General features: G+C 37.2%; 1 protein-coding gene and 1 pseudogene across 7 annotated transcripts in view; both read right to left on the reverse strand.

The window, feature by feature from the left end:
- The window catches only part of SLC4A10 (solute carrier family 4 member 10), a 228,564-nt gene that overhangs the window by 59,299 nt on the left and 142,465 nt on the right, over positions 1-26,800 (reverse strand). For all 7 annotated transcript variants that reach the window (XM_070422867.1, XM_070422869.1, XM_070422871.1 and 4 more), the window contains 4 exons: positions 14,603-14,703; positions 10,967-11,141; positions 10,251-10,384; positions 9,608-9,853 (listed from right to left, as the gene is read on the reverse strand). In XM_070422867.1, the coding sequence (XP_070278968.1) occupies positions 9,608-9,853; positions 10,251-10,384; positions 10,967-11,141; positions 14,603-14,703 (656 nt within the window). The remainder of the gene's footprint in view (positions 1-9,607; positions 9,854-10,250; positions 10,385-10,966; positions 11,142-14,602; positions 14,704-26,800) is intronic.
- LOC139015424 (insulin-induced gene 2 protein-like) lies at positions 3,797-4,508 on the reverse strand (annotated as a pseudogene).

Consider the following 26,800-nt stretch of genomic DNA (forward strand, 5'->3'; position numbering starts at 1 on the left):
AATGCTTAATGCATATTGATTAATTGAACATGTTGTAATATAATAGACATCACCTGACCAATCACGTTTGACAAGTAAAAATAATTGTGCTCTTTTACAGTATCTTTAACACTACTCTTAAAGATTTCAACTAGAAATTTTGAATAAACTGAGAGGTTATGAGAATCTTAATGTGGGATAAAAATATACAAACTGAATTCATAAAACTAGTTCTGACTGCAAATTTAGACAGGGTGCCAACATCGTGGAGAAGTCATCTGGAAGAGAGGCAGGACTGCAACCTACAGCAGAACCCCAAAGTTGATCAGAGATGTTGGGAGAAAGATGATGAAAGAGAGGTTATCTTGGCTCATTGACCTGTTGGTCCTTGCTAATCAAAAACTAAAGGATAAAACTCAGATTTAGATAAACCCCTGTATATCAATGTTTTAAAATCACTTTTTTTTCTACATATACATGACTAAATTTATCCAGAATTGCTTGCAATGTAACTTTATAATTGCATTTTTATGTATTTATTTGTGTAATATATATGTGACTCCACTCAATTAATCTCCATAATGCTGGACCCATTACTATAAGGCAGACACACCTTTTACCCCCTATACTAGCAAAGTGCTTGGTACACATCACAAATGAACATGTTTGTTCATATTTTTACATTTCTGAAATGCTTCTTACAATGCACATTTAATATAGAGGTTTTTTCTCTATTAAAAATCTGACATCTTAGAATCAAATAAATATTAATAGCCACTCAAAAAATCATTATTCAATAAATTTCTGGAAACCCATCTTATTGTTGATTCTTAATCCAAACATTTGCTATCTTTGTTTTCCCTTTCTGCTTTTGAACTAAATTCTGCTTTAATGATAGTCCAGTAGCCATAGTATCCAGTATAAGTTTATTATTTTCCTATTTAATCCTCACTATTCCTAATGAATTATGAGCCTTTGTGTAACAAGATTAATGTCTCTTCATCTTTCTGCCTCCACAAAGCCAGGGGGTTGGTAGATACCAGTAAGCTTTTGTTAAGTGTCTTTTAACAATGTTATTTCTCAGATCTACTCCATCTACTATTTTCTTTCTCTGGAACTATAGATTTGCAAACCTTCCATACTTTCTTATCAAGCAGCTATGAAAGGACAGAAATTTGCACAAACATCCATATTAGAGGGAGAGTACTAAGCAGGTATTGGTGATTTCTTCATTAAGATGCATTAAATGGTCACAGGTGTTGTGTTGTATATCAAATGCACAGTATTTTGATTTGTTGAGATATGATGACCATTCTCAAAGATAATGATTCGTAGAAGGTTAATTTCATTTCTTCCAAAAATTTTATTTTATATCTAAAAGAATGAAGCACCCATGGTATAATTTTTTTCAATTATAAAAGCAGGAAATGTTTTGCCCACATTTCCCAATAAATGTTTGTTTAATATATATGTCAGCCTGTGCAACTGAAAAAATGGTATTCCTCATCTTTGCCTTTCTGAGACCTATTCTAGTATAAATTTGCCTATAAATGGTGGGATCTTCCAGCTTAATAGTTCTTCCAACTGCTGAAATTTTAAAATGTATTTAAAGCACTGTTTCTCAACTACTGATACACATGCAATCAGGAAAAAAAGCAGACAGAATTTAAATAGGCAACTGAGTTGTTTTTTAAAATCAAATATTCATAATAAAATGTTCTTCCAAAAATTCCACTGGATTTTTATATCCTTAAAACCCATGTAAATGAAAATAAACTGAGTAATAATTGCTACTTATAATATTGTAAGTTAATTTATATGAACACTATTTCTACTTGATATTTGTAGAATACCAAGTTTAGTTAGCTTAGCATGTTTTTCTGTTTAAAAATTTAGTTTGTGATAATGTGAGGTATTCAGTTTATGTACTTTACATTTATTATTTAGTAAACAGGGTTTTATAGAGGGCTATGGGCTGGAAAAACAACAACAAAAAGATAGAAAAGAGATCAAAATCTAAAATAAAACCTTCCCATAACCTAGCAATGAGATCATACTTTCTAATAGCTCTGTAATTATTCAACTCCTGTATGTTAATAAACTAGAGTAATAGACCCTGCTCTTTGTTTTGATCCAACCAACTAAAGAGAGTTAATACAACCCCAATCTTTCCTTAGCTAGCCATCTTTGAGAGCTTTAGATTATTACAATATATTTGAAGAAACATTTCATCTTTCATAAGCAGAGTGCTTTATTCTATTTTTGCCATTTCTTAAAATCAAGGCAACCTAGAAAAACTTATTTCCACAAACTCATTACTTATTGCTAACTTGACAAATTCAGCTTGATCATCTGGTGTAATGTATATATTCTTGAAATTAAATTGATTAACTTGACACTTGCTCTTGGCACAATGAAAGGAAAGCTCATAGCTTCGAATAGAAGGTCTACATATTATTACCACATTATAAGATTAGGATGCCAGAGGTACTAGGAGAGTCTTAACAAAATCAATCACATTTTGTTATTTGGTTGGTAAAACTATGACTTTAAGGAAATCTAATTGTAAGAAGCTCAAGTATAAAGAATATCTTTGAAAATTAAATGAGGCCTTTTTTTCCATATCTTATACCTAAGCAAAATACGTGAGCACATAGACATATTAACTTTGCAAAGACTGCAGCTCAATGTACTGCATCCTAGCTTTGACATTTTCTAGAAATCCTATATAATAAAAGCCTAATATGCTAAGTGTCTGGTTGTTGGGTCGTCCGTTCAACCAATCATATTATGGTAATGATATGCTGAGGCCACTCAACCGCTCACTATGATGTGCACTGACCACGAGGAAGCAGATGCTCAAACCAGTAGGTTAACTTGCTGCTGGGGTCTGGCCAATTGGGACTGAGTGAGACGGGCCAGACATGCCCTGGAGCCCTCCCGCTGTCCCTCTCCAGCTGGCCAACCTCCCAGCCCCAATCGTGCACCGGTGGGGTCCCTAAGCCTGGCCTGCACCCTTTCACAATCTGGGACCCCTCTGGGGATGTTGGAGAGCCGGTTTCCACCCGATCCTGCAGGCCAGACCGAGGGACCCCACTGGTGCACAAATTCATGCACCGGGCCTCTAGTTTGTCTCATAAAAGCTATGCAAGCATGAGACCAGCAACATTAGAAAACTTTAGGAGAGCATGAGCACAATGACACTTTAAACTGATTAGGTACAGAGACAAGAACAAAAGACCACTAAAAGTGTCATGAGAACTGCATAAAATACAAAATGTTTTGTACAAAAGGTGAGATTAAACAATACATTAAAGTAACCATTATTGTTATCAATAACTTTGATTTATTTTCTTTAATGCACATGACTAAAAGTATGTTAATAAATATATGCATTGTATACATAGCAAAAAAAAATTAGTTTTGCTTTTCCAAGAGCAAGTAATGGCAATACTTTATCAGAGTCATGTACTCAAAGTGAGTAGTGCAGGAAACCATTGAATCATGGTGAGAAGCTAAATGGAAGACAAATGCAGTAGTCACATTTCCCAAGGAGATTGTTATTCTCTGTGTTTCTCTTACACCCATTTCAGGTCCAGGAGACACTAAAACCTCATGACCCATCGATGGATGAATCTTTCCATACCTCCTAACCCCCTAATTTTGGTTGAGAAGGGCATTTGGGCAATGGGACACAGTGACTAGCTCACATTTCTGCATCCTGGCAACTTTATAGCCTGTAGTTCCATTGGTATATCTACCATTTACATGCCCTTCTCATCTTGTTTTCTGTACAAAAAATATATTTTCGTCTTCTTCATTCCTGAAGAGATTTTTCTGCGATAACTTTACATTCATACATTGCTAGCTGTGGACCAATATTTCCCATTGTTATGCCTCCAGCAAAAAATATATATGGTAACCAATAGCGAACATAGAGAAAATCTGGAGAAGTATATTGATACACCATTACAGACTAGCAGTTGAGTGACCAAGGTTCCCAAGAAAGCAATTCTTACTCCAAGGCCATAACCAGTTCGAGATCATATTACATTGGACCACTCTATTTTAAATTTATGTGGTTCTCTTAGATGCCTGTCTATGCAGGGAAATAATTACCCAATCACCGCTGAAGCTGTGCTACAGCACGGTGGCACCCACCATGCTGAAGAAAACAAGCTTGCAATCACATCAGGTAGAAAAAGCATCATGTTTCTCTGAATCTGAAGTAAATTTAACACTAATGCCAGAAATACTCCAATAAAAAACAGCACTACTCCTTGAATCATCAAATTTACACTCCAGCTAGTCACAGATGAGATAAAAGGACCACACTTTTTGAGCCCAGTATCTCTTCTTCTACTATGGTTTCATAACTTCAGTAAGCCACCAGGATTTAAAAAAAAAAAGTGTCCCAGCTGAAAAGACTTGTCTGTGAATTAAAGCAGATTGGCATTTCAAAAGAACTGCATCTTGCCCTGAAATAGCACCTACCAGAAATCCCCTGCCTCTGCCAACTTCTGGGTCATGTGTCCTCATTTTTAAACACGTAGCTCTTTCCTTTTCTCTTTTTAAAAATATATATTTTTATTGATTTCAGATAGGAAGGGAGAGGGAGAGAGATAGAAACATCAATGATGAGAGAATCATTGATTGGCTGCCTCCTGCACACCCTCTACTGGGGATTGAGCCCACAACCCAGGCATGTGCCCTGACCAGGAATCGAACCGTGACCTCCTGGTTCATAGGTTGACACTCAACCACTGAGCCATGCAGGCTGGGCACATAGTTCTTTTCTACCACAAATTATCACTCATAATCTCATTGCTTTCTCCGACAGGCACTGTCTTTCACTTTCTCTGACATCACACCTAGGCATACTGTCTCCATTTCTTTACCGCCTATATGCTCTTCTTAATTTTTTGCAAACTGGCTTCTAGTCATGCCTCTCCTCTTCACCCAATACTGTTTTTTAAAGTTAATATTGATCTTTTTTATTGATTTCATAGTGAATCTCTCTAAAGATTTCTTAAAACAATGTTTTCCCTTGACTTCTACAACCTGATATTATTCATGTTTTGTGGGGTTTTTGGGGGTGGGGTGGGGGGGGGTTGCTGCTGTTGTTTTGTCCTTTTCTGATGCCTTTTTCTAATATTTTATCTATTGGTTACAAGTTTTTCATTCTTCTGGCTTCAAGCTGTGACCACTACCCGGGGCTCAGTCCTTGCATCTCTGATCCTTTTCCTTTCTAGACTAGGGGATTTTAAACTGTGGTCCTCAGTCTGAAGCACCTTAGAAACTGCCACTAAGGGTACAGGTAACAGCTGAAAGGGTGGACAATTGCTGCCTCCACACAACTTCAAACAGAATTTCTCTGCTTTTACCTATTTTATTTGCTCCATGTTGTTTCTTTGGAGAGCTTATTTTTATTCATCAGTATACTGAAAATTGTATCAGAGTCATAAATCTGAGTCTGATTTCTTATTTACCACTATCCATATGACTTTGGACAGATATTGCAAAGCATTAATGAATTGCTTGCATCCAGGCCTGTGCCATTCCCTCCATCTGAACCACTCTGCTGTCCTATTCTTCAGCACCTTTCTAACTCCTACTGATTTTTTTGTATCTTCTATATCACTTCATCCAGGAAATCTCTGAACCCAAAATTTGACTTAGGTGCTCTTCTGATAAGGTCCCATGGCATCCTGTACCAATCCCTTAACACAACACTTATTTTATTGTGATGTCTGTTTGTCTGCTTTCCCATATTAAACTGGAAGCTCATTGAGAACAGAATATTATTCATGATTTCCTTAGCACCTATCATAGTATCTAGCACAGGGTGGGCAAACTTTTTGACTCGAGGGCCACAATGGGTTCTTAAACTGGACCGGAGGGCCGGAACAAAAGCATGGATGGCGTGTTTGTGTGAACTAATATAAATTCAAAGTAAACATCATTACATAAAAGGGTAGGGTCTTTTTTTTTTTGGTTTTATTCATTTCAAACGGGCCGGATCTGGCCCACGGGCCGTAGTTTGCCCACGGCTGATTCTAGCAAGTGGTAGGTTTGAAAAATCCAAGAAGAGATGAGTATATATATATATCCTAGCAAAAATATCATAGTTAGGGGCCACTGCTCTTTTTGAAACTGGAGATAAATAAAAAGGCAAATATCTGCCCTAACCGGTTTGGCTCAGTGGATAGAGCGTCAGCTTGTGGACTGAAGGGTCCCAGGTTCAATTCGGGTCAAGGGCATGTTGCTTGGTTGCGAGCACATCCGCAGTAGGGGGTGTGCAGGAGGAGGCTGATCAATGTTTCTCTCTCATCGATGTTTCTAACTCTCTATCCCTCTCCCTTCTTCTCTGTAAAAAAATCAATAAAATATATATTTTTAAAAAGCCAAGTATCACTGTTATCACTCACTCTAATCAAACTGCTCTTCCCATCTGCCTGCTTTCAGAGTGTCCCTGACATCTCCTTCATCCATTTCTGAAACCTAATCATAACATCTTCACTATTTGCTTTTATTGGGAAAGTTATTTTGTTTCCACTCTGATTTTCTTGTCCAAAAAACAGAAGTATACTGTTTAAAGCTATCTGTGAAAAAGTAAAACTAAAGTACTAAAAATCACATTATTTTCCAAAAGGAAAGATAAAAATCACATGACCTCACATGATCATATCAATAGATGCAGAAAAAAGCATTTGACAAAATTCAGCACCCATTTATGATAAAAAAAATTAAGCAAAGTGGAAATAGAGGGAACATATTTCAAAATAATAAAAATCACATATATATGACAAATACACAGCTAACATCATACTGAACAACAACAACAAAAAACCTACATGTATATGGAACCAAAAAAGACCCCAAATAGCCACAGAAATCTTAAAAAAGAAGAACAAAGTTGGAGGTACCACACACTACCTAATATCAAACTATACTACAAGGCTAAAAATCAAAACAGCCTAGTACTGGCATAAAAATAGATAAATAGATCAAAGGGACAGAATAAATAACCCAGAAATAAACCCACGTCTACATGGGCAATTGATATATAACAAAAAAGGCAAGAACATACAATGGGGTAAAAATAGTTAATTCAATAAATAGTGTTGGGAAATTGGACAGATACGTGCAAAAAAATGAAAGTAGACCACATTGTACATGATACACAAGAATTAACTCAAAATGAGTTAAAGACTTAAACGATAGGCTCAAAACCATAAAAATCCTAGAAAAAAACATAGACAGTATAATGTCAGACATTTCTCTAGCAATATTTTTTCTGATATATCTCCTCAGGCAAGGGAAACACAAGAAAAAAACAAATGGGGGTACATCAAACTAAAGAGGTTTTGCACAGCAAAGAAAACCATAAAAAAAGACAACCTGTTGAACAAGGGAAGATATTCACCAATGATATATCCAATAAGGGGTTAATATCCAAAATTTATAAAGAACACATACAACTCAACAGCAAAAAAAAAAAAAAAAACCAAACACTTCAATTAAAAAATGGGCAGCAGATCTGAATAGACACTTCTCCAAAGTGTCTATACAAATGGCCAATAGACATATGAAAAGATGCTCAATGTCACTAATCATCAAAGAAATGCAAATTAAAACCATGATGAGATATCACCTCATACTTCTCAGAATGGTTATCATCAATAAATCAACAAAAAGTGTTGCTGAGAATGTAGAGGAAAGGGAACCCTTGTGCACTGTCAGTGGGAATGCAGATTGGTGCAGCCACTGTGGAAAACAGTATGGAGGTTCCTCAAAAAATTAAAAATTGCACTGCCTTATGACTCAGCAATTCCACTTCTGGGAATTTATCCGAAGCAACCCCAAACACGAATTCAAAAGCATATATGCACCCATATGTTCATTGCAGCATTATTTTCAATAGCCAAAATATGAAAACTACACAAGTGCCCATCAATAAATACATGGATAAAAAAAGTGGTGGTACATATATACAATGGAATATCACTTGGACATAAAGAATAATGAAATCTTACCTTTTGCGACAGCATGGATGGACTATAGGGTATTATGCTAAGTAAAGTAAGTCAGACAGAGAAAGACAAATACCATATAATTTCACTTATATGTGAAATCTAAAGAACAAAATAAATGAAAAAACAAAATATAAACACACTCATAGATATGGGAAACAGACTGATAGTGCCAGAGACAATGAGGGTTGGGGTCTGGGTGAAAAGGTAAAGGGATTAAGAAGTAAAAATTAATAATTACAAAAATGTCACAGGATGTCAAGTACAGCATGGGGAATATAGTCAATAATATTCTAACAACTACATATGGTGCCAGGTAGGTACTTGAAATATTGAGGGAATTACTTTGTAAAGTAAATGATTGTCTAACCACTGTACTGTAAAGCTGAAGCTAATACAAAGTATTGAATATAAATTCTAATTAAAAATTAATAAATAAAATAAAAATCATGTTATTTTTAGCCCTATCACTACATCTTTCTTTACAAAATTATACATTGCACTATTTTAGTCTAATTTCAACAATTTAAAATTATTCTAATAACAAAAAAGGTAATAAATCTTCAAAACATTTGAGGCCATATCTAAGCAGTTAGTAAGAGCACTGGTGGTTGATGCAGAGGATATAACTGCCCCATAAAAACATATTGCTTCAAATGCTTGCTATATAAAAATGTACACACAAATACAACAAAAATATTCAAATTAAATAAAAGAAAGGGCAAATATAATGTCCATATACAGCAGCGGTTCTCAACCTGTGGGTCACGACCCCTTTGGGGTTGAACGACTCTTTCACAGGGGTCACCTAAGACCATCGGAAAACACATATATAATTACATATTGTTTTGTGATTAATCACTATGCTTTAGTTATGTTCAATCTGTAACAATGAAATTGGGGTCACTACAACATGAAGAACTGTATTAAAGGGTCGCGGCATTAGGAAGGTTGAGAACCACTGATATACAGTATATAAACACAGCCTCAGAGAAATTCTAAACTACTGGCCTACTAAAACTAGAAAGATCAATAGGTCCAATACCATTTTTAACCCAAAACTGTATATTAACTTCAAAAGGCAATATCTGAGCACTTCTATCATAAATGTCATAAGTTGCCAAAGCAATATTATATATCAATTCAGTGATCTTTGTTTATCTTTTTATAGACCCAATAGAATCTCTTTCACCATATTGCTCTAAATCTGAAATCTTATATTTTCAGTTTCCTTTGAATTATAGCAAATTGAAAAGGCTCTAAAGAAAAACAAAAATCATATATATTTTGTAAAAACAAAATGCCTATATAGCAAAATTGGCCTTGGTTCACTATCTACTTAATAGGGAATTCCTGACAAATAAAACTCCAAAAAAAATACTCTAGTTAGAGTTGTTATATTGTGAACATAAGTATCTGATGAGTGGCTCATTAGATGACTTTTAAAATCCTGTTCCACTTTGAGAGTGCAGGATTTAGGTCATGAATCAATTTAAGGCACTCTATCTGCTGAGTAAGTTCCTCATACTTCTTATAACAATAGCAATATTTGTTAAGAGGAAAGTCTCACAGCCAACAAGGGAAATGGTACTTACGAGTATTGTGTTAGCAGTTCCAAATCATTATGCATGTTGATTGGATATGCTTCACTGAGTTCAAACAACTTCTCTAGGGCTTCATAAATGAAAATGATGCAAATAAGAGAAGCAAAAGCTTCTTCGGTAAACCGGGTGATATAGCAAACAAGGGAGCTTGCATCAGTGGCCACAAGTATGATGCATAGTGTTGCAGTCCAAAGTCCAATACTGGCTCTGAGAGAGAGGTATGACAGCTCATATTCTCTAGGAGGAGACAAGGAATAGCAGAAAGAATGTCATTTTCCAGCTTGCCACCATTTTAAACAGATGGAAATAAGGCCAACTCATGAAGTGAAAGTAAATAGCTTCACATCCCATGAGTATCCAAACTCAAGACTTTGTCTAAAGGTAACACTAAGGGGATAAAACTAACAGCGGCTCTCAGGGTTGAAAACTGAATATAATTTTTTACAAACATCACAAAATATTATACACAGATCTTTTTGCTTTCCTTTATTTTCATGGGGAGGCAAAAATGGCACACTGAATCAAATCAGCCACTTCCACCTCTCCCAGCAGACCTCCAACGTGCTGTTGGGAAAAGAATACATACAGTAGAGAAATAGAAAGGGGCTAAGAGCCAAATGTATATAACACTTACTTGCAAAATTTAAATAAAATCTTTTCAAACACCAACACTGGTCCTGTACTGCCTAATATGGTAAGAGGCTGTCCACCAAAGAGAGAGTAGGCTATTCCAGTCATGGATGCTCCAAAGAGAGATTCAATTGCACTCTGTGTAGAGATATAAATTATTTCATTATCTAAGCTATACAGGTACCCACTATAACTGGGGAGAAATGTTTAAACTACAAGGGCATAGTATTTTTCCTTTGCAATGAAAATCCTAGCAACCTGGGGCAAGGTGTGGATAGGAGAATAAAAAACGATGCAGGCAGTCGGCCAAAAATAAATGGTAGTGAATAGGGATGTGTCTTCTCCACCTTCCTTACCTTGCTTTTCTTTTGCTCACTAAAAGTTTACATACTTTGTGATATGTGAATGGACAGAAGCATGGCTTATATACATGGTAATGGATCTCTTGTGAGGGAAGAACCTCAGCCTAAAACTAGCCTAGGATGGAGGCCAAAGATGAGATCAGAAGCTTGTGTAAGACTCAGAAGTAACTGTTTTGAGATATTCCCACTCCCAGATTACCAGTTCCACTACCATCCAGGAAATTCATATGAAGTTATCTGTCAGACCAAACATCAAATATCTACTCAAAAAGGAATCCAAAATTAAACGCTCACTTATCTAGCTGGGAATCTTAAAAATGGATTAATTTGAAAGCTCAGAGAAAAGCATAATACGTACTATACGACCTTCAGTGGCTTCTCCCAGCAGTCCTCCAAATGTGATGACAGGAGACATACACGCGCAGTAGAGAAACAGAAAAGATGCTAAGCACTGCAGGCTGAAAGCATCTCTGAAGTCACTCCAGAAGTATGGAGCTTTTCTTTTGATATCTAAAATAAGTCCCCCAAAAATCCTAAGACAGGGGGGGAGACACAACAGTGAAATCCAAATATAAAAGACATACAAAGCAAAATGCCATTAGCTTTGCTGCCAGGTCCCAGTATAGGTTTTCCATCAGCTGAGATGAGACCCAACATGAACCTGCTACATTGCATTATCATGATCTACAGCAGTGGTTCTCAACCTTCCTAATGCCGCGGCCCTTTAATACAGTTCCTCATGTTGTGGTGACCCCAACCATAAAATTATTTTCGTTGCTACTTCATAACTGTAATTTTGCTACTGTTATGAATCATAATGTAAATATCTGATATGTAGGATGTATTTTCATTGTTACAAATTGAACATAATTAAAGCATAGTGATTAATCACAAAAACAATATGTAATTATATATGTGTTTTCCGATGGTCTTAGGCTGTGAAAGAGTCGTTCAACCCCCAAAGGGGTCGCGACCCACAGGTTAGCGACCCACAGGTTGAGAACCACTGATCTACAGGGATGGCTTTGTACCACTGTTTCCTCAATGCCTAGCCAAATATTATATCAATGATCAATAAATAAACAACAACAACAAAAAACAGGTTCTCTCAAACAAGGTCAGAGTTGTTCATCAGTTCAATTTCAAATAATGAGATTTAGAATTGCTCCAAAATTTCTCTGCCATTTCTACATAAACCTACTCTTAATCTCAGGGCTGCTACTTGCAATTGTTGGCAGTATTTTTTGATTGTTTGCATTTTGTTTAGCTAGCAGAAAATGCCAGAGGGAGGGTAAACTAGTTAGCTACTCTCTCTGCCAAACACACATAACACCTTCCCCAGATGTTGTTCCAGGCAGGCATCTAAATGGCCTTTGAATGAGACAGATAGCTTCCACAGTCGTTTTCAATGTTAGGCAAAGGCAACTAGGAGGAGGACCTTATAACCATAAAGTTGAACCCATTATTGCCTAAATATATTTCAATTTCTGTCATTCACAAGACAGTAATAACCTTACTTGGTATAAATTCATTTTTTAAAATATATTCAAAGCCAAACTAAACACTTGAAAGAGCCTTGGAGGGTGGAGAGAGACAGTATTAAATTGTAATATGCTGCCTAAAATTTGAAGACTGAATGTTTTTGATCTATTAGGAATTAGAATACTAATGAGCAGATATTCTCATTTTTTGAACATTTAGTAATCACATGTAGACTTAACACTTGACTACTGAAACTTCTTTGTGCTCCATGGAATAAAGATACCATATTAAAATTAATAAGACTGCCCTAACCGGTTTGGCTCAGTGGATAGAGCGTCGGCCTGTGGACTGAAGGTTCCCAGGTTCGATTCCAGTCAAGGGCATGTACCTTGGTTGCGGGTACATTCCCAATGGGGGGCGTGCAGGAGGCAGCTGATAGATGTTTCTCTCTCATCGATGTTTCTAACTCTCTATCCCTCTCCCTTCTTCTCTGTAAAAAATCAATAAAATATATTTTAAAAATAAAATTAATAAGACTATGGTTAAGTTCCTACATAAAGTTTAAAAAAATACCTATTACGTTCCAATATACTGCCAGTATGCTGAATACATTTAAATTATGGGAAAATATTAAACTTTTATTATTTATTTTCTAAATAGAAATATTAATTTGTAATCTAATAATAACCTCAAAAATGACTGTGCGCTTGAGAAATAAAGTTACTTTGCCTTTAAAAATGTACATTTTCAGTATAACTGAAAATTTTGAGTATTGTTTTTAATTTCCTTGATCTGACCCAATAGTAACATATTAGTAACTTTATCACTATTATGTGAGTGATAGAATCACTATGTTTTCCCAGTGATTACTTCCATCAAAGGGATATGAAGTAGTAGAAGTTGAGAGAGTAAATTTTAAATTGGAAATAAAAAGGACATTTGAAACTCAGAAACTCTTGCAGAGAACCTGTGAAGTTCAAACACACAAAAATCATTTTAAGTTCCTCTACCTGTGTTTTGTAAAACAAATACATATTATTTTTATTTGGGGGGGGGGTCATTTCTGAATAATCTGTTAACTTGTCAAAGTCACAATTCAAAGTAGATTTAATTTATTAGTCTATTCATTTATTTATAATTTATATCCCACCTAACCCCCCAAAAGAGTTTGAGGTGGTTATGAAATATTAATTAGTAGTTAATATTTATAGGTTTGATAGTACTTTCTATTAGACCATTGTACTTATTAGAGCATACATTAGTCTACATAGCTCTTATATTACTGTGTAATAAATGTGCTTTTAGCAGCAAAAATCTAAATCCAGAAGTGGGAGGTCATTACAGAGAACAGTGCAAGAGCAGCCCAGATGGACACCAGCAACTCCAGGCGAGCAGATGAGTAATGGATACTTCAAGCCATGTCAGCAACAGAATCTGTGGAAGAACTCTGGAGAAGCGAAGACACCGGATATGGGTGACCTGGGAGGATTTAGGAAGCAGTAAGGAAAAGTGAACTTTGAAAAAAGTCTAAGCTTTGTGGCACGTTATACCTGAGAGAGAGAAAAATATAACCACCAAAAATAAAAAGGCAGCATTTGAAAATATGAAAGCAAACAGAAGGAGTAACAATGCTTCTAGTAAAGGGAAAAGGAAAAAATTGTTTGAACCATCTCAAATTAGGTATGGAGCCTGAGGAAGACATTAAAGGACATTTCCTCAGAGACAAACAGAGATCAAGGGAAAGAACAGAGGAGAATTAAAATGCACAGAGTTTTAGAAACTGGAAAGTCAGCTTAGAAAACACAGTGAAAGCCGTTCTGGAAATGGCCTTGAGGGGAAGGCAGCACCAATCCTGCAAAGCCTTTGCAATGGCCTTCAATTCTAATGGAGGCTGTGTGCACATATTCTCTGAAGAGAGACCCACCCAAGGGTTTCTGATTTTCTGCTCACACATTGCTTGGAGACAGACAAGCTGTCAAAAAACCATAAAGAACCATTTTAAGAAATAAATTGAAGCTTTCATCTCGTCAAAAATGTGTGATTAGAAAAATAAATCATATAGCTCTTTCAAATTACGACTGTAAAAGTAAAAAATGCTATTATATACATCCTACTTGCATGTAATGAGATAGAGTCTACAGGACTGTGCTCTTGGTGTTTATTTTTATTGCTGTCTTAAACTTGAAGCTTTCAACGGGTTGTTTTGGAAGGGGCAACTGACAGTTTTCTTATTCATTCTAAGAATCTGCGAATGCATTTTATACACAGCAAAATGAAAGACTGGGTAAGTTAAAATGGAATGATGCAAACACTGTTCTGACTTAATAGTAATGGCAATCATTGGTAACTACAGAGAAATAAAATTAATTGGCATTTTTACCCCCCTCCCCTTCCCCCAAGAATTCGCATTCAAAGTATTTTTAAAAATGAGATCTCAAAGCAGCAATTCCTAACACGCAAGAACGGTATGTCATTTGGTCTTCGAAGTCCCACACAGGTGCCTCTCACTAACCTTCCTGTTCGCTGGAGTTCAGGTCCACTATGTCCTCCGTGGGGCTCTGCTTCCCCATGAGCTGCTGTTCCATTTGGCACAGCAGGAGTCTTCCTCTTCTCCTGTTGGAAGTGTTTTATTTTTTAAATATCAGGTGCTAGTTATAAATACCAAAACCAATAATAATAATTTGTTTCCCTTGAGACAATCTGCAGAATAGCTAAGACCCAGACATCATTACTTATTTGCTGCAGAACCTCCAGCAAGTTATCTAGTTTCCTAAAGCTTTACACCCATTAATGTGCCCGTGAGAATTAAGTGGGTTTGGGCATTTATTCATTCTTTCATGTAATAGTTATTGAGTACCTAGTGAGTGTATTTATGGTTATGGATACTAGAGATGCAAAGGTGAGCGAGAAAAAGCATTCTATTAGTGAAGACAAATAATTAACCTATAATGTCAGGTAGAGATAAAGCTCTGAAGTTAGAAAAAGGGACAGAGAGACCAGGGCCAGGGTAGGTTGGGATGAGGTGGTGTTAATATGGTATTAGTATGCCTGGCATAGTTCAACTGTTCAATAAACATTAACTATTATCATTAGCTATTTTTAAACTATTTTCCTCTTTGATTCTGGATATCTTCCTATTCTAAGAATGATTTAGCCGAAACCGGTTTGGCTCAGTGGATAGAGCGTCGGCCTGCGGACTGAAAGGTCCCAGGTTCGATTCCGGTCAAGGGCATGTACCTGGGTTGCGGGCACATCCCCAGTGGGGGGTGTGCAGGAGGCAGCTGATCGATGTTTCTCTCTCATCGATGTTTCTAACTCTCTATCTCTCTCCCTTCCTCTCTGTAAAAAATCAATAAAATATATTTAAAAAAAAAAGAATGATTTATTATATGGTCTTTTCTTACTCATATAGAGATCCAAGACTATTGAGCCAATGACAAATTAACTGAGGTTTATTCAAGTGCTATTTTCCCATAGGTCTCTTCTACCTACTTTTACCAGTGACAGAGATTTTTGAAAATCATAAAAATCCTATCTATTGGTGATTTTAGAGCACACTAATATATTCAAAAGTGCCTAAAGAATTGTAAAAAATATGCTAAGTGGTTTAATTAAAATGTTTACATGACTGCCATTCCAAAATCATGTAAACATGTTCTTTATGTTTAGTGTGAAGTAAATTATCAAAGGATCTGATGTACAATTGACATTTAGATAAAATAGTACAGGGTTAAAACATGAGAAAAATAGGTTCTGAAATGCACAAAATATAGGAAAGTTTGTTGCTTAATATTTTTACAATTTCCCGGAAACATGAATAGATACAATGAACTGAAGTGAAAAGATAAAAGAAAGGATTCCTGTCAACTAATAAAGGAAATGCCTTTACTGGTAAATAATTAGCATACGTTAGTCAAGGGCTTTAAGAGTAACACTCAGCCCTGACCAAATGACTCAGTTGGTTGGAGTATCTTCCTGATGTGCCAAGGCTGCATGTTAGAGCCCCAGTCAGGGCACATGCAAGAATCAACCAATGGATGCATAGATAAATGGAACAATGAATTGATTTCTCTTTCTCTCTCTCTCTCTCTCTCTCTCACCTATCTCCTTCTAAAATCAATTAAAAAAAAAAAAAAAAAAGTGACCCTCAACCACCTAGGAAAACATTTTTTAGCTTCCATAGTCTCAGAAAGCAAGTGATATTATTCAGTCTTCTGTGGAAGTATCCTTTACTAGATAAGTTAACTCATTGTTTTACAATGGAAAAGGCTATACACCAATAAGGCAATGATAAACTATGAAGAATATTTGCCAGTCTAAAGAGCCCTTCCCTCAGGAAGTGTTCCTTTGTAGTAAGGGGGGGGAAATGTGTTTGAAAAGAGAAGTGTATATGAATAATATCAATGAATATTCTGAGAAATAATACAGAAAATATTTTTGTCCAGAAACACACATATTTTGATGTTTTAAAACAAATCAATTGTTGAGCAGATATTTGACTACTCGAATTATACAATCTATTAATTCAAACAATAAATTCTTATTTAGAGTCAATTTGTGTCAGGTACTAGGCCCCACCACTATTCAACCAGTGGACAAATCAGGCCTGTGGAGCTTACATTCTAATAGGGAAGGCAAACAATAAACAAATAAATTAATTAATTCTACCATGTGTTGATGGATTAAAAGCTATGGAAAAGTGAAAATTTACAGCAGAGTAAGGGGCAGGGGTTGAGGTACAGGGTGGGTGTTTAGAGGAGGGAGAAGCTATTATAAATACCGTGGTCAGGCAGGATCAGTGATAAAGTGTCATCTAAGAAAAACTTTCGGGAGTCAGGGAGTTGTCCATGACAATAACTGGGGGATATTCACACAGAAAGAACAGCCAGTGGGACAGTCTTAAGGCAGCAGAGTGGCTATGGGGTTTAAAGAATGAGGAGCAAGCAGGCCAATGGAGTTGGAGAGGAGTAAGCAAGGAAGAAAGTGGTAGGGGATGACTCCTGAGAGGTAAAGGGAGGACAGATTGTGTAGGTTCAATAAACCATCGTAAGTACTTGGCTTTTATTCTCAGTGAAATGAGGAACTTGTGCAGGGTTTTGAGGAAAGGAGTAGTATGATCTAACTTGCAGTCACGCTGGCTACTATGTTGAGAACAGATTCTATGGGCCAAGGGTAGAAACAAGACCAGTTAAGAGGCTATTTCAGTGATCCAAAAGTATTATGATGGCAGCCTGAAATGCAGTGGTAGCAGTCATAATAGCAGGAAATTGTTTCATTCTGGATAGATATCGAAGGCAATGCCAAAAGCATTTTCCGGCAGACTAGAAATCGGGTATAAGAAAAAATAGTAAAATGTTTGGCTTGATCAACTGTAAATGTGAAGCTAGTCCTATCAAGATGGGAAGGTGCTGATGGAACAGAATTTAAGAGAAGATCAGTTTCTTATTTCCTTCAGGAAGCGTTATATTGACTTTTCTCATAGAAATACAAAGATGTGTTCAGAAATAAGATAATCCACAATTCACTTCAAACTTTAGGACATGTTAAGTTTTATATATCTAAAAGACACCCAAGAGGAGACACATAATAGGCATTTGGATAAAGAACTCTCAAGTTCAAGGTGAAATATAAATTTGGGAGAAGATGTAAAGCTATAAAATTGGAAGATAGTACCAAGAGAATGAGTATAGATAGGGGACAGGATATGACAAAGGACTGAGTCCTGCATCACTTCAACATAAAGAAATCAATGAGAAGAGAAGAAACCGGAAAAGAAGACTGGGAAGGAGTGAAAACCAGAGTGTGGTAAGGTACAAAGAAAATCAAGAGTGTGGTGTTTTGGATCCAAACAAAGAAAGTATATCAAAGAGTTATCAGCTCTGCCAAATGCTGATGATTAATAGTCTAAATAACATGCAGACTGAGGTTGACCATGACCTTTTGCATTGTAGAGATATTTGATAGCCTTCATGTAATTTTAGTGAAGGGATGGAAGCAAAAGACTTATTTGAGTAGGTTTAAGAGAGAATTGGAGGAGAGGAATTGGAGGCAGGTAGTACAGAAAACTTTTCTGTGGCATTTAGTTGCAGTGGTAGCAATATTAACAATTGTTTTTTTAAGATATGAAAATTAATTATGTTGTATGCTAATAGATAATACAGAGCAAAAGAAATTATGATATGGAAGAAAAAAGGAGAATTGGTAGATATGTCTTTGAGTAGGTGTGTGAAGAGATGGCATCTAGTGCACAGGTAGGAGGCTGACTTCGGATAATTCATCAATAGTATGATGTGGGAGGCAGAGTATGTGGGTGCAGATGCTGGTAGATGGATAGCTGGAGTGGTGGGAGTTTGTGGAAATTGCCTTTTAATCATTTCATATTTCTCAGGAAAGTACAAAGCAAGTCAACATCTAAGAGTGAAGGTCAGAAAGGATGTGACGATGGTTTGAGGAGAGAAAACAAGTGTGAAATGTCATCTAGAGAGATTGATTGGACTATGAACTTGCAACATTAAGGGCCCACTTGAGGTATGTAGTCAAGAATTATGTGAGATCAGTCAGAGTAATTACATGTTTTCCTTCAGCCACACTCACCTGTACCAAGGCAGGCACAGACTAAAGAGCTGAATTCACACAGGGTTGTAGTTTTGACAAGCAAGTAAATGGCATGAGAGGAAAGCAAAGAAATTGAGGGTATACAAAAGGGGGTGATTATAATGACTGATACAAGTTCTAATGATATTTTCAGGGTTATCACTTGAGGTGACTGGTTATTCTTCTCTTAACCGAAAGGAAAAAATACCTAAAATTCCATTATTTATACATTTCAAAAGAATAACAACGGTGGAAATTATCTCATGGGGGGAAGTATTATTTGAACAAATCTGAAGTCAGAGTATTTATTGTTCTTTATTTTGTTTCATCTCATAAAAGAAAACATAGTTTCATAGTATGTTATTCAATTTCAACATACATTAAAAATACTAATGTAAAGAAGCATATAGCTTATCTCTAATTCAAATTCATTATACAAAACGGTGTTGTCTAAAATGATAGCCACTAAAAATATGTGGCTATTTAAATTTAAGTAAATTTAAGTTTAAAATTCAGTTCCTCAGTTGCAGTAGGCACATTTCTTGCTCAATGGTGGCTTGAGAAAAAGTGAAGCAAGATGGCGGCGATATAGGCAGACGCGTCCCAGGTCTTGTCCCGGAGCAAACGGAGTAAGCAGCTGAAACTAATAACACCCACCCCGAATTGGCAAATTTACTCAGCTGACACAGACCCTGACCAGGGTAAGGAGTTCCGCGGGTTTGCTGGCGCCAGGAGATTTGAGATTTGGATTTTGTGATTGCGGAGAACTGAGACTAAAGGGGGCATCCTGAGGAACTGATCAGACCATGCAGTGCCCATAAGAGAGGAGCGTTTCCCAGACCATGCAGTGCTGGTAAGAGAGGAGCGTTTCCCAGACCGGTAAGAGAGGAGCGTTTCCGCGGCCGGCCTGCGTTTGTCTGTTTCTTTGTTTTCACTGAACCCTGCTCATAGGACAGTTCGGATACAGACACTCACCTGTGCTGAAGAGAGGGTGAAGGTGCAGACGAGGGGAATCTGGGGAGAGGCTGAGGAAAGAGGGGGAGCCGGAGGAGGTGGCAGCGAATTGAGTGCTGAGACCCCCCTGGGCCCAGGACTGGGGCAGCCATTCCTCCAGAGGGTGGAATTCCTCCCCCCAGCCCCCCAGGCAAGGAGCACAGCCACACCCAGATTCCACCCTGTATGAGATAAAGGATTAAAACAAGCTGATTAGTCCCTGGGAGTTACCAGGGTCTGGCCTATAGAGGGATTTTCAGTCCCACCAACAACACAGAGCAGGGTAAGGATTAAAAAAGGATAGAGAAGCTGTATAGCCTCAGAGGCCAACCCAAAAACACTGCCACCCAGAGGCTGAGCCACAAACTGACTCTTAGGGGAATACAAATTAAGGCAGACTGGATCACAAATACGGCCTGCTTTAAAATCAGGACTGTGATTTACAACACGGAGGAACAGTGTAATGCAGGCAAATTCAACACTCTCCTAAATACCTGGCAGGACTAAGGCGAACCAGGCTGAAGAGTAGAAGAACCGAAAGACCATCACTACTGCAAATTTTTTCTTTTTCTTTTTCTTTTTAATTTTTTCACCTTTTTACTAAGAAACCAATTTTTTTTCTCTTTTTCTTCTTTTTCCATCACCTGATTTTACCCTTTCAATTACCACATTTTTATTTTTAACCAGTATTATTACTGCTACCATTTTACCATTTTTTAAAGTGCCATTTTATTTTCTCTTTATTTTCTTTTGGGATTAGTGTTCTCCATTCTATTTTCATCGTTTCTTTAGCATTAATTTTCCCTATCTCAATTTCACCTCTTTGCTAAAACCCTCTTCCTTACTTTTCCCCTTTTGGTGTCCTGTTTCTCTTACCCTATTCCTGCTCCAGACTTTCCCAATTCCCTCTTTTTACCCCCTGTCTAATTCCACCCTACTTATATATCCTATTTCCAATCTACTGCTCTAAATCCTTATACACCTATTCTTTATCCTTCTTCACTTTCCAAACATTTTTTTCTCTCTTATCTTTCTATTGTTTTCTTGATTGTTGAATATATTGGGCTTTTTTTTGTTTGTTTGTTTGTTTTGTTTTGTGTTTTTTCTTCTTTTTTAGGACTGGTTGTGAGGTTGTTTTTCTTTTTCTTTTTCTTTTTCTTTTTTTTTTTTTTCTGCTGGTTTTTCCCTTCCCTCCCCCACCCCACCCCGGTTATTTTTGTGCTTCTGTTTTCCCTTACCCCTCTGGATATTATTGGTGGTTTGTAGTTTGCATTCATCTCCAGGGATCTGTTGCTGGAATTTGTTGAGATTAGTGGCAGTTCTATTGGAGTTTGCTCCTCATACCAATAGTCTCTTCCCCGCTTCTACTTCATTCTCTTTTTTCGCTCTCTTTTTTTCCCCCCTCTTCTTTCCCAATTCTATTTTTGCACTCCTTTTTTGTTTGTTTTTTTCTTATTTTTCTTTTCTGTTCTCTCTTTTATCTTCTTCTCTTCTTTCTCCCTTATCCCCTAATTCTCTTAATTCGGGTGGTCACCTTTATTTGGGGTTATTAATATTGTGAATATACTTGTGTTCAGTGCCTGGTACGTTGTGCCTTGCTCTGTTGTATTTTGTGCCTTTAAATCAACGCAGCAGATCCAAGCAACAGCAGCCCCCTGATCACCGCAGCCTCCTGATCACCACAGCCTCCTGATCACCACACCCTCTGTCTGTGGAACAGCAGCTGTCCGTGAAGCCTCCCCCGACCAGCCAGAAGAGCCAACACAGCTGTGAACAACACCCACCAGAGGAGCTGCTGCCAACTGGAAAGCAGCTGCTACCGCAACCGTCTGAGCAGCAACCACAACCCAAGGAGCCCCTGCCACCCAGGGAGCAGCCACTGAACATCTCAACATCTACATATGTCAGCGAGATCAAACATGGGTAGGCAAAGAAACCCCCAAAGGAAAGAAAAGGAGGACTCGCCAGAAAAGCAGCTAAGTGAGACAGAGATATGCAACATGACGGAAAAAGAATTCAGAATAAGGTTCCTAGAGTACATGCACCAGATGTTCAAGAAGCAAGAAGAAACAGATGAAAAACTCAACTACTTATGCAAGAAGCTAGAAGAAACAGATGAAAAAATCAACAACTTAAGTAAGTCCCAAGAAGAAATGAAGAGTGACATAGCTTCAATAAAAAACTCCATTGAAAGTATCAACAGTAGACTGGGAGAAGCGGAGGACCGAATTAGTGAATTAGAAGACAAGGAAGCAAAACACACTCAAACTGTACGGCAAATGGAGAAAAAAATTAAAAGACAGGAGGAGAGCCTAAGGGAGCTTTGGGACAACATGAAACGAAACAACATACGAATAATAGGGGTGCCAGAACAACAGAAAGATGAACATGGATTAGAAAACCTATTCAAAGAAATAATATCAGAAAACTTCCCTGAGGTGGGGAAGAAAAAAGTCACACAAGCCCAGAGAGTCCCAAACAAGATGAACCCGAAAAGACCCACACCAAGACACATCATGGCAAATGTTCAGGATAAAGAGAGAATCTTACAGGCTGCAAGAGAGAGACGGAAAGTAACATACAAGGGATCTCCCATTAGATTATCAAATGATTTCTCAACAGAAACACATCAGGCCAGAAAAGAATGGATGGAAATCTACAAAGTGATGCAAAGCAAAGGACTGAATCCAAGAATACTCTATCCAGCAAGGCTATCATTCAAAATTGAAGGGGAAATAAGAAGCTTCACAGACAAAAAAAGGGCTAAGGGAGTTTATCACCACCAAGCCAGCCATGCAAGAAATGCTAAAGGGACTGGTGTAAAAAGAAGAAATATCAAGCTCAGAAAGAAAACAGCCACACACACACACACACAAAAAGAAATGGCTACAAACAAGTACCTTTCAATAATAACTTTAAATGTAAATGGACTAAATGCTCCAACCAAAAGACATCGAGTGGCTGAATGGATAAAAAAAACATGACCCATACATCTGCTGTCTACAAGAGACCCACCTCATTGGAAAGGACTCACACAGACTGAAAGTGAAGGGATGGAAAAATATCTTTCACGCAAATGGAAAGGAAAAGAAAGCTGGGGTAGCAATACTTATATCTGACAAAATACATCTCAAAGTGAAGGCCATAACCAGAGATAAGGAAGGCCACTTCATAATACTAAAGGGATCAATACAACAAGAAGATATAACCCTGGTAAACATATATGCACCCAATGCAGGAGCACCCACATACATAAGAAAACTTCTGGAAGATATCAGGGGAGAGATCGACAACAATACAATCATAGTAGGGGACTTTAATACACCACTGACATCACTGGATAAATCCGCTAGACAAAAACTCAGCAAAGAAACAGCAATCCTAAATGACTCACTAGATCAGATGGACTTAATTGACATCTTCAGAACACTACACCCCACAGCTGCGGAATATACATTCCTCTCAGGTGCTCATGGGACATATTCAAAAATAGACCACATATTGGGTCACAAGCAAAGTCTCCACAAATTCAAGAAGATTGAAATCATAAAAAGCTTCTTCGCAGACCACGATGGCATAATGTTAGAAATAAACTACAATAAAAACAACCCAAAATACTCAAACACTTGGAAGCTGAATAGCATGTTATTAAATATTGATTGGGTTACCAATGACATCAAAGAAGAAATTAAAAACATCCTGGACACTAATGACAATGAAAACACAACAATCCAAAACCTCTGGGACACAATGAAAGCAGTCCTGAGAGGAAAGTTTATAGCTCTACAGGCCTATCTCAAAAAACAAGAAAAAATGGTAGTCAATCATCTAACTCTACAACTCAAAGAATTAGAAAGAGAGCAACAAGAAAACCCCAGAGTGAGCAGAAGGAAGGAGATAATAAAGATCAGAGCAGAAATCAATGAAATAGAGACCAAAAAAACAATACAGAAAATCAATGAAACCAAGAGCTGGTTCTTTGAAAGGATAAACAAGATTGACAAACCCCTAGCCAGGCTCACCAAGAAGCAAAGAGAGAGGTCCCAAATAAACCAAATCAGAAATGATAGAGGCGAAATAACAACAGACCCCACAGAAATACAAATGATTGTTAAACAATACTACGGGCAACTCTACTCCAACAAACTAGACAACCTGGAGGAAATGGACAAATTCCTAGAAAAATACAACATTCCAAAACTCAATCAGGAAGAATCTAAAAACCTCAATAGGCCAATAACTATGGAAGAAATTGAAGCAGTCATCAGAAAGCTTCCAGCAAACAAAAGCCCAGGGCCAGACGGCTTCACAGGGGAGTTCTACCAAACATTCAAGGAAGAACTAAAACCTACCCTCCTCAGACTACTACAAAAAATTCAAGAGGAAGGAACGCTTCCAAGCTCATTCTATGAAGCCAGCATCACCCTAATACCAAAACCAGGTAAAGACATCACAATGAAAGAGAATTACAGGCCAATATCCCTCATGAACATAGATGCCAAAATCCTCAACAAAATCTTAGCAAATCGGATCCAGCAGTACATCAGAAGGATCATACACCATGACCAAGTAGGATTTATCCCAGAGATGCAAGGATGGTACAACATCCGTAAATCAATAAATGTGATACATCACATAAACAAATTGAAAGAAAAAAACCACATGGTCATATCAATTGATGCAGAAAAAGCATTCGACAAAATCCAACACCCATTTTTGATAAAAACTCTCAGAAAGGTGGGAATAGAAGGATCATACCTCAACATAATAAAAGCCATATATGACAGGCCCACAGCCAACATCATACTCAATGGACAAAAACTAACACCATTTCCCCTAAGAACAGGAACAAGACAGGGATGCCCACTCTCACCACTCCTGTTCAACATAGTACTGGAAGTATTAGCCATTGCAATTAGGCAAGAAGAAGAAATAAAAGGCATCCAAATTGGAAAAGAGGAAGTAAAACTGTCCTTATTTGCAGATGACATGATATTATACATACAAAACCCTAGAGACTCCATCAAAAAGCTACTAGACTTAATACATGAATTTGGCAATGTAGCAGGATACAAAATTAACCCCAAGAAATCTGAGGCATTTCTATACACCAATAGTGAACTTTCAGAAAGGGAGATCAGAAAAACAATCCCATTTACCATCGCACCAAAAAAATTAAGATACCTAGGAATAAACTTAACTAAAGAGGTTAAAGACCTCTACTCAGAAAACTACAGGACGTTGAAAAAAGAGATAGAGGAAGACATAAACAGATGGAAGAACATACCATGTTCTTGGATTGGTAGAATCAACATCATTAAAATGTCCATACTACCCAAAGCAATCTATACATTCAACGCACTTCCCATTAAAATACCAATGGCCTTCTTCAAAGATCTAGAACGAACTCTCCAAAAATTCATCTGGAATAAAAAAAGACCCCGAATAGCTGCAATGATCCTGAGAAAGAACAAAGTAGGTGGGATCTCAATGCCAGATATCAAGCTGTATTACAAAGCCACTGTTCTCAAAACTGCCTGGTACTGGCACAAGAACAGACATATAGATAAGTGGAATAGAATAGAGAGTCCAGAAATTAGCCCGAACCAATATGCTCAATTAATTTTTGACAAAGGAGGCATGAACATACAATGGAGCCAAGATAGTCTCTTCAATAAATGGTGTTGGGAAAATTGGACAGACATATGCAAGAAAATGAAACTAGACCACCAACTTACACCATACACAAGAATAAACTCAAAATGGATAAAGGACTTAAATGTACGACAGGAAACCATAAAAATTCTAGAAGAATACAAAGGCAACAAAATCTCAGACATATGCCAAAACAATTTCTTCACTGATACAGCTCCTAGGCAGTTGAAACTAAAGAGAAAATGAACAAATGGGACTACATCAAAATAAAAAGCTTCTGCACAACAAAAGAAACCATCAACAAAACAACAAGAAAACCCACCTCGTGGGAAAACATATTTGCCAACGTCATATCTGATAAGGGCTTAATCTCCAAAATTTATAGGGAACTCATACAACTTAACAAAAAGAAGATAAACAATCCAATCAAAAAATGGGCAAAGGATCTAAATAGACACCTTTCAAAAGAGGACATTCAGAAAGCCAAGAGTCATATGAAAACATGCTCAAAGTCACTAATCATCCGAGAGATGCAAATCAAAACAACAATGAGGTACCATCTCACACCTGTCAGAATGGCCATCATCAACAAATCAACAAACGACAAGTGCTGGAGAGGATGTGGAGAAAAAGGAACACTTGTGCACTGCTGGTGGGAATGCAGACTGGTGCAGCCACTATGGAAGGCAGTATGGAGGTTCCTCAAAAAATTGGAAATGGAACTCCCATTTGACCCTGTGATCCCACTTCTAGGAATATATCCCAAGAAACCAGAAACACCAATCAGAAAGGATATATGCACCCAGTGTTCATAGCAGCACAATTCACCATAGCTAAGATCTGGAAACAGCCTAAGTGCCCATCAGTAGATGAATGGATTAGAAAGCTGTGGTACATCTACACGATGGAATACTATGCTGCTGTTAAAAAGAAGGAACTCCTACCATTTGCAACATCATGGATGGAACTGGAGAGCATTATGCTAAGTGAAACAAGCCAGTCAATGAAGGAAAAATACCACATGATCTCACTCATTCATGGATAATAAAGACCATTACAAACTTTTGAAAAATAATAGATACAGAGGCAGAGCTGCCTCAAACTGATTGTCAAACTGCAGTGGGAAGGCCAGAGAGAGTTGGGGGGCAGGAGGGAGGGGAGTAAGAGATCAACCGAAGGACTTGTATGCATGCATATAAGCATAACTAATGGACATAAGACACTGGCGGGTAAGGGAGGGTAGGGGTTTGTCAAGGGCGGGGGGGGGAAAAAGGACACTTATGTAATACCCTTTGTAATACTTTAAGCGAAAAATAAAAAAAATTAAAAAAATTAAAAAAAAATAAAATAAAATAAAAAAAATAAATAAAAAAATAATAGTGGCTTGACTTATATATCATAGATATAGAAAATTTCTATTCTTGCAGAAAGTTCTATTAGACATGTTGACATAGAATGTCAGTACAGA

This window comes from Myotis yumanensis, unplaced genomic scaffold, assembly GCF_028538775.1.
Source record: "Myotis yumanensis isolate MYYU_CA2020_CCGP unplaced genomic scaffold, mMyoYum1.0.hap1 SCAF_8, whole genome shotgun sequence".
Lineage (NCBI taxonomy): Eukaryota > Metazoa > Chordata > Mammalia > Chiroptera > Vespertilionidae > Myotis > Myotis yumanensis.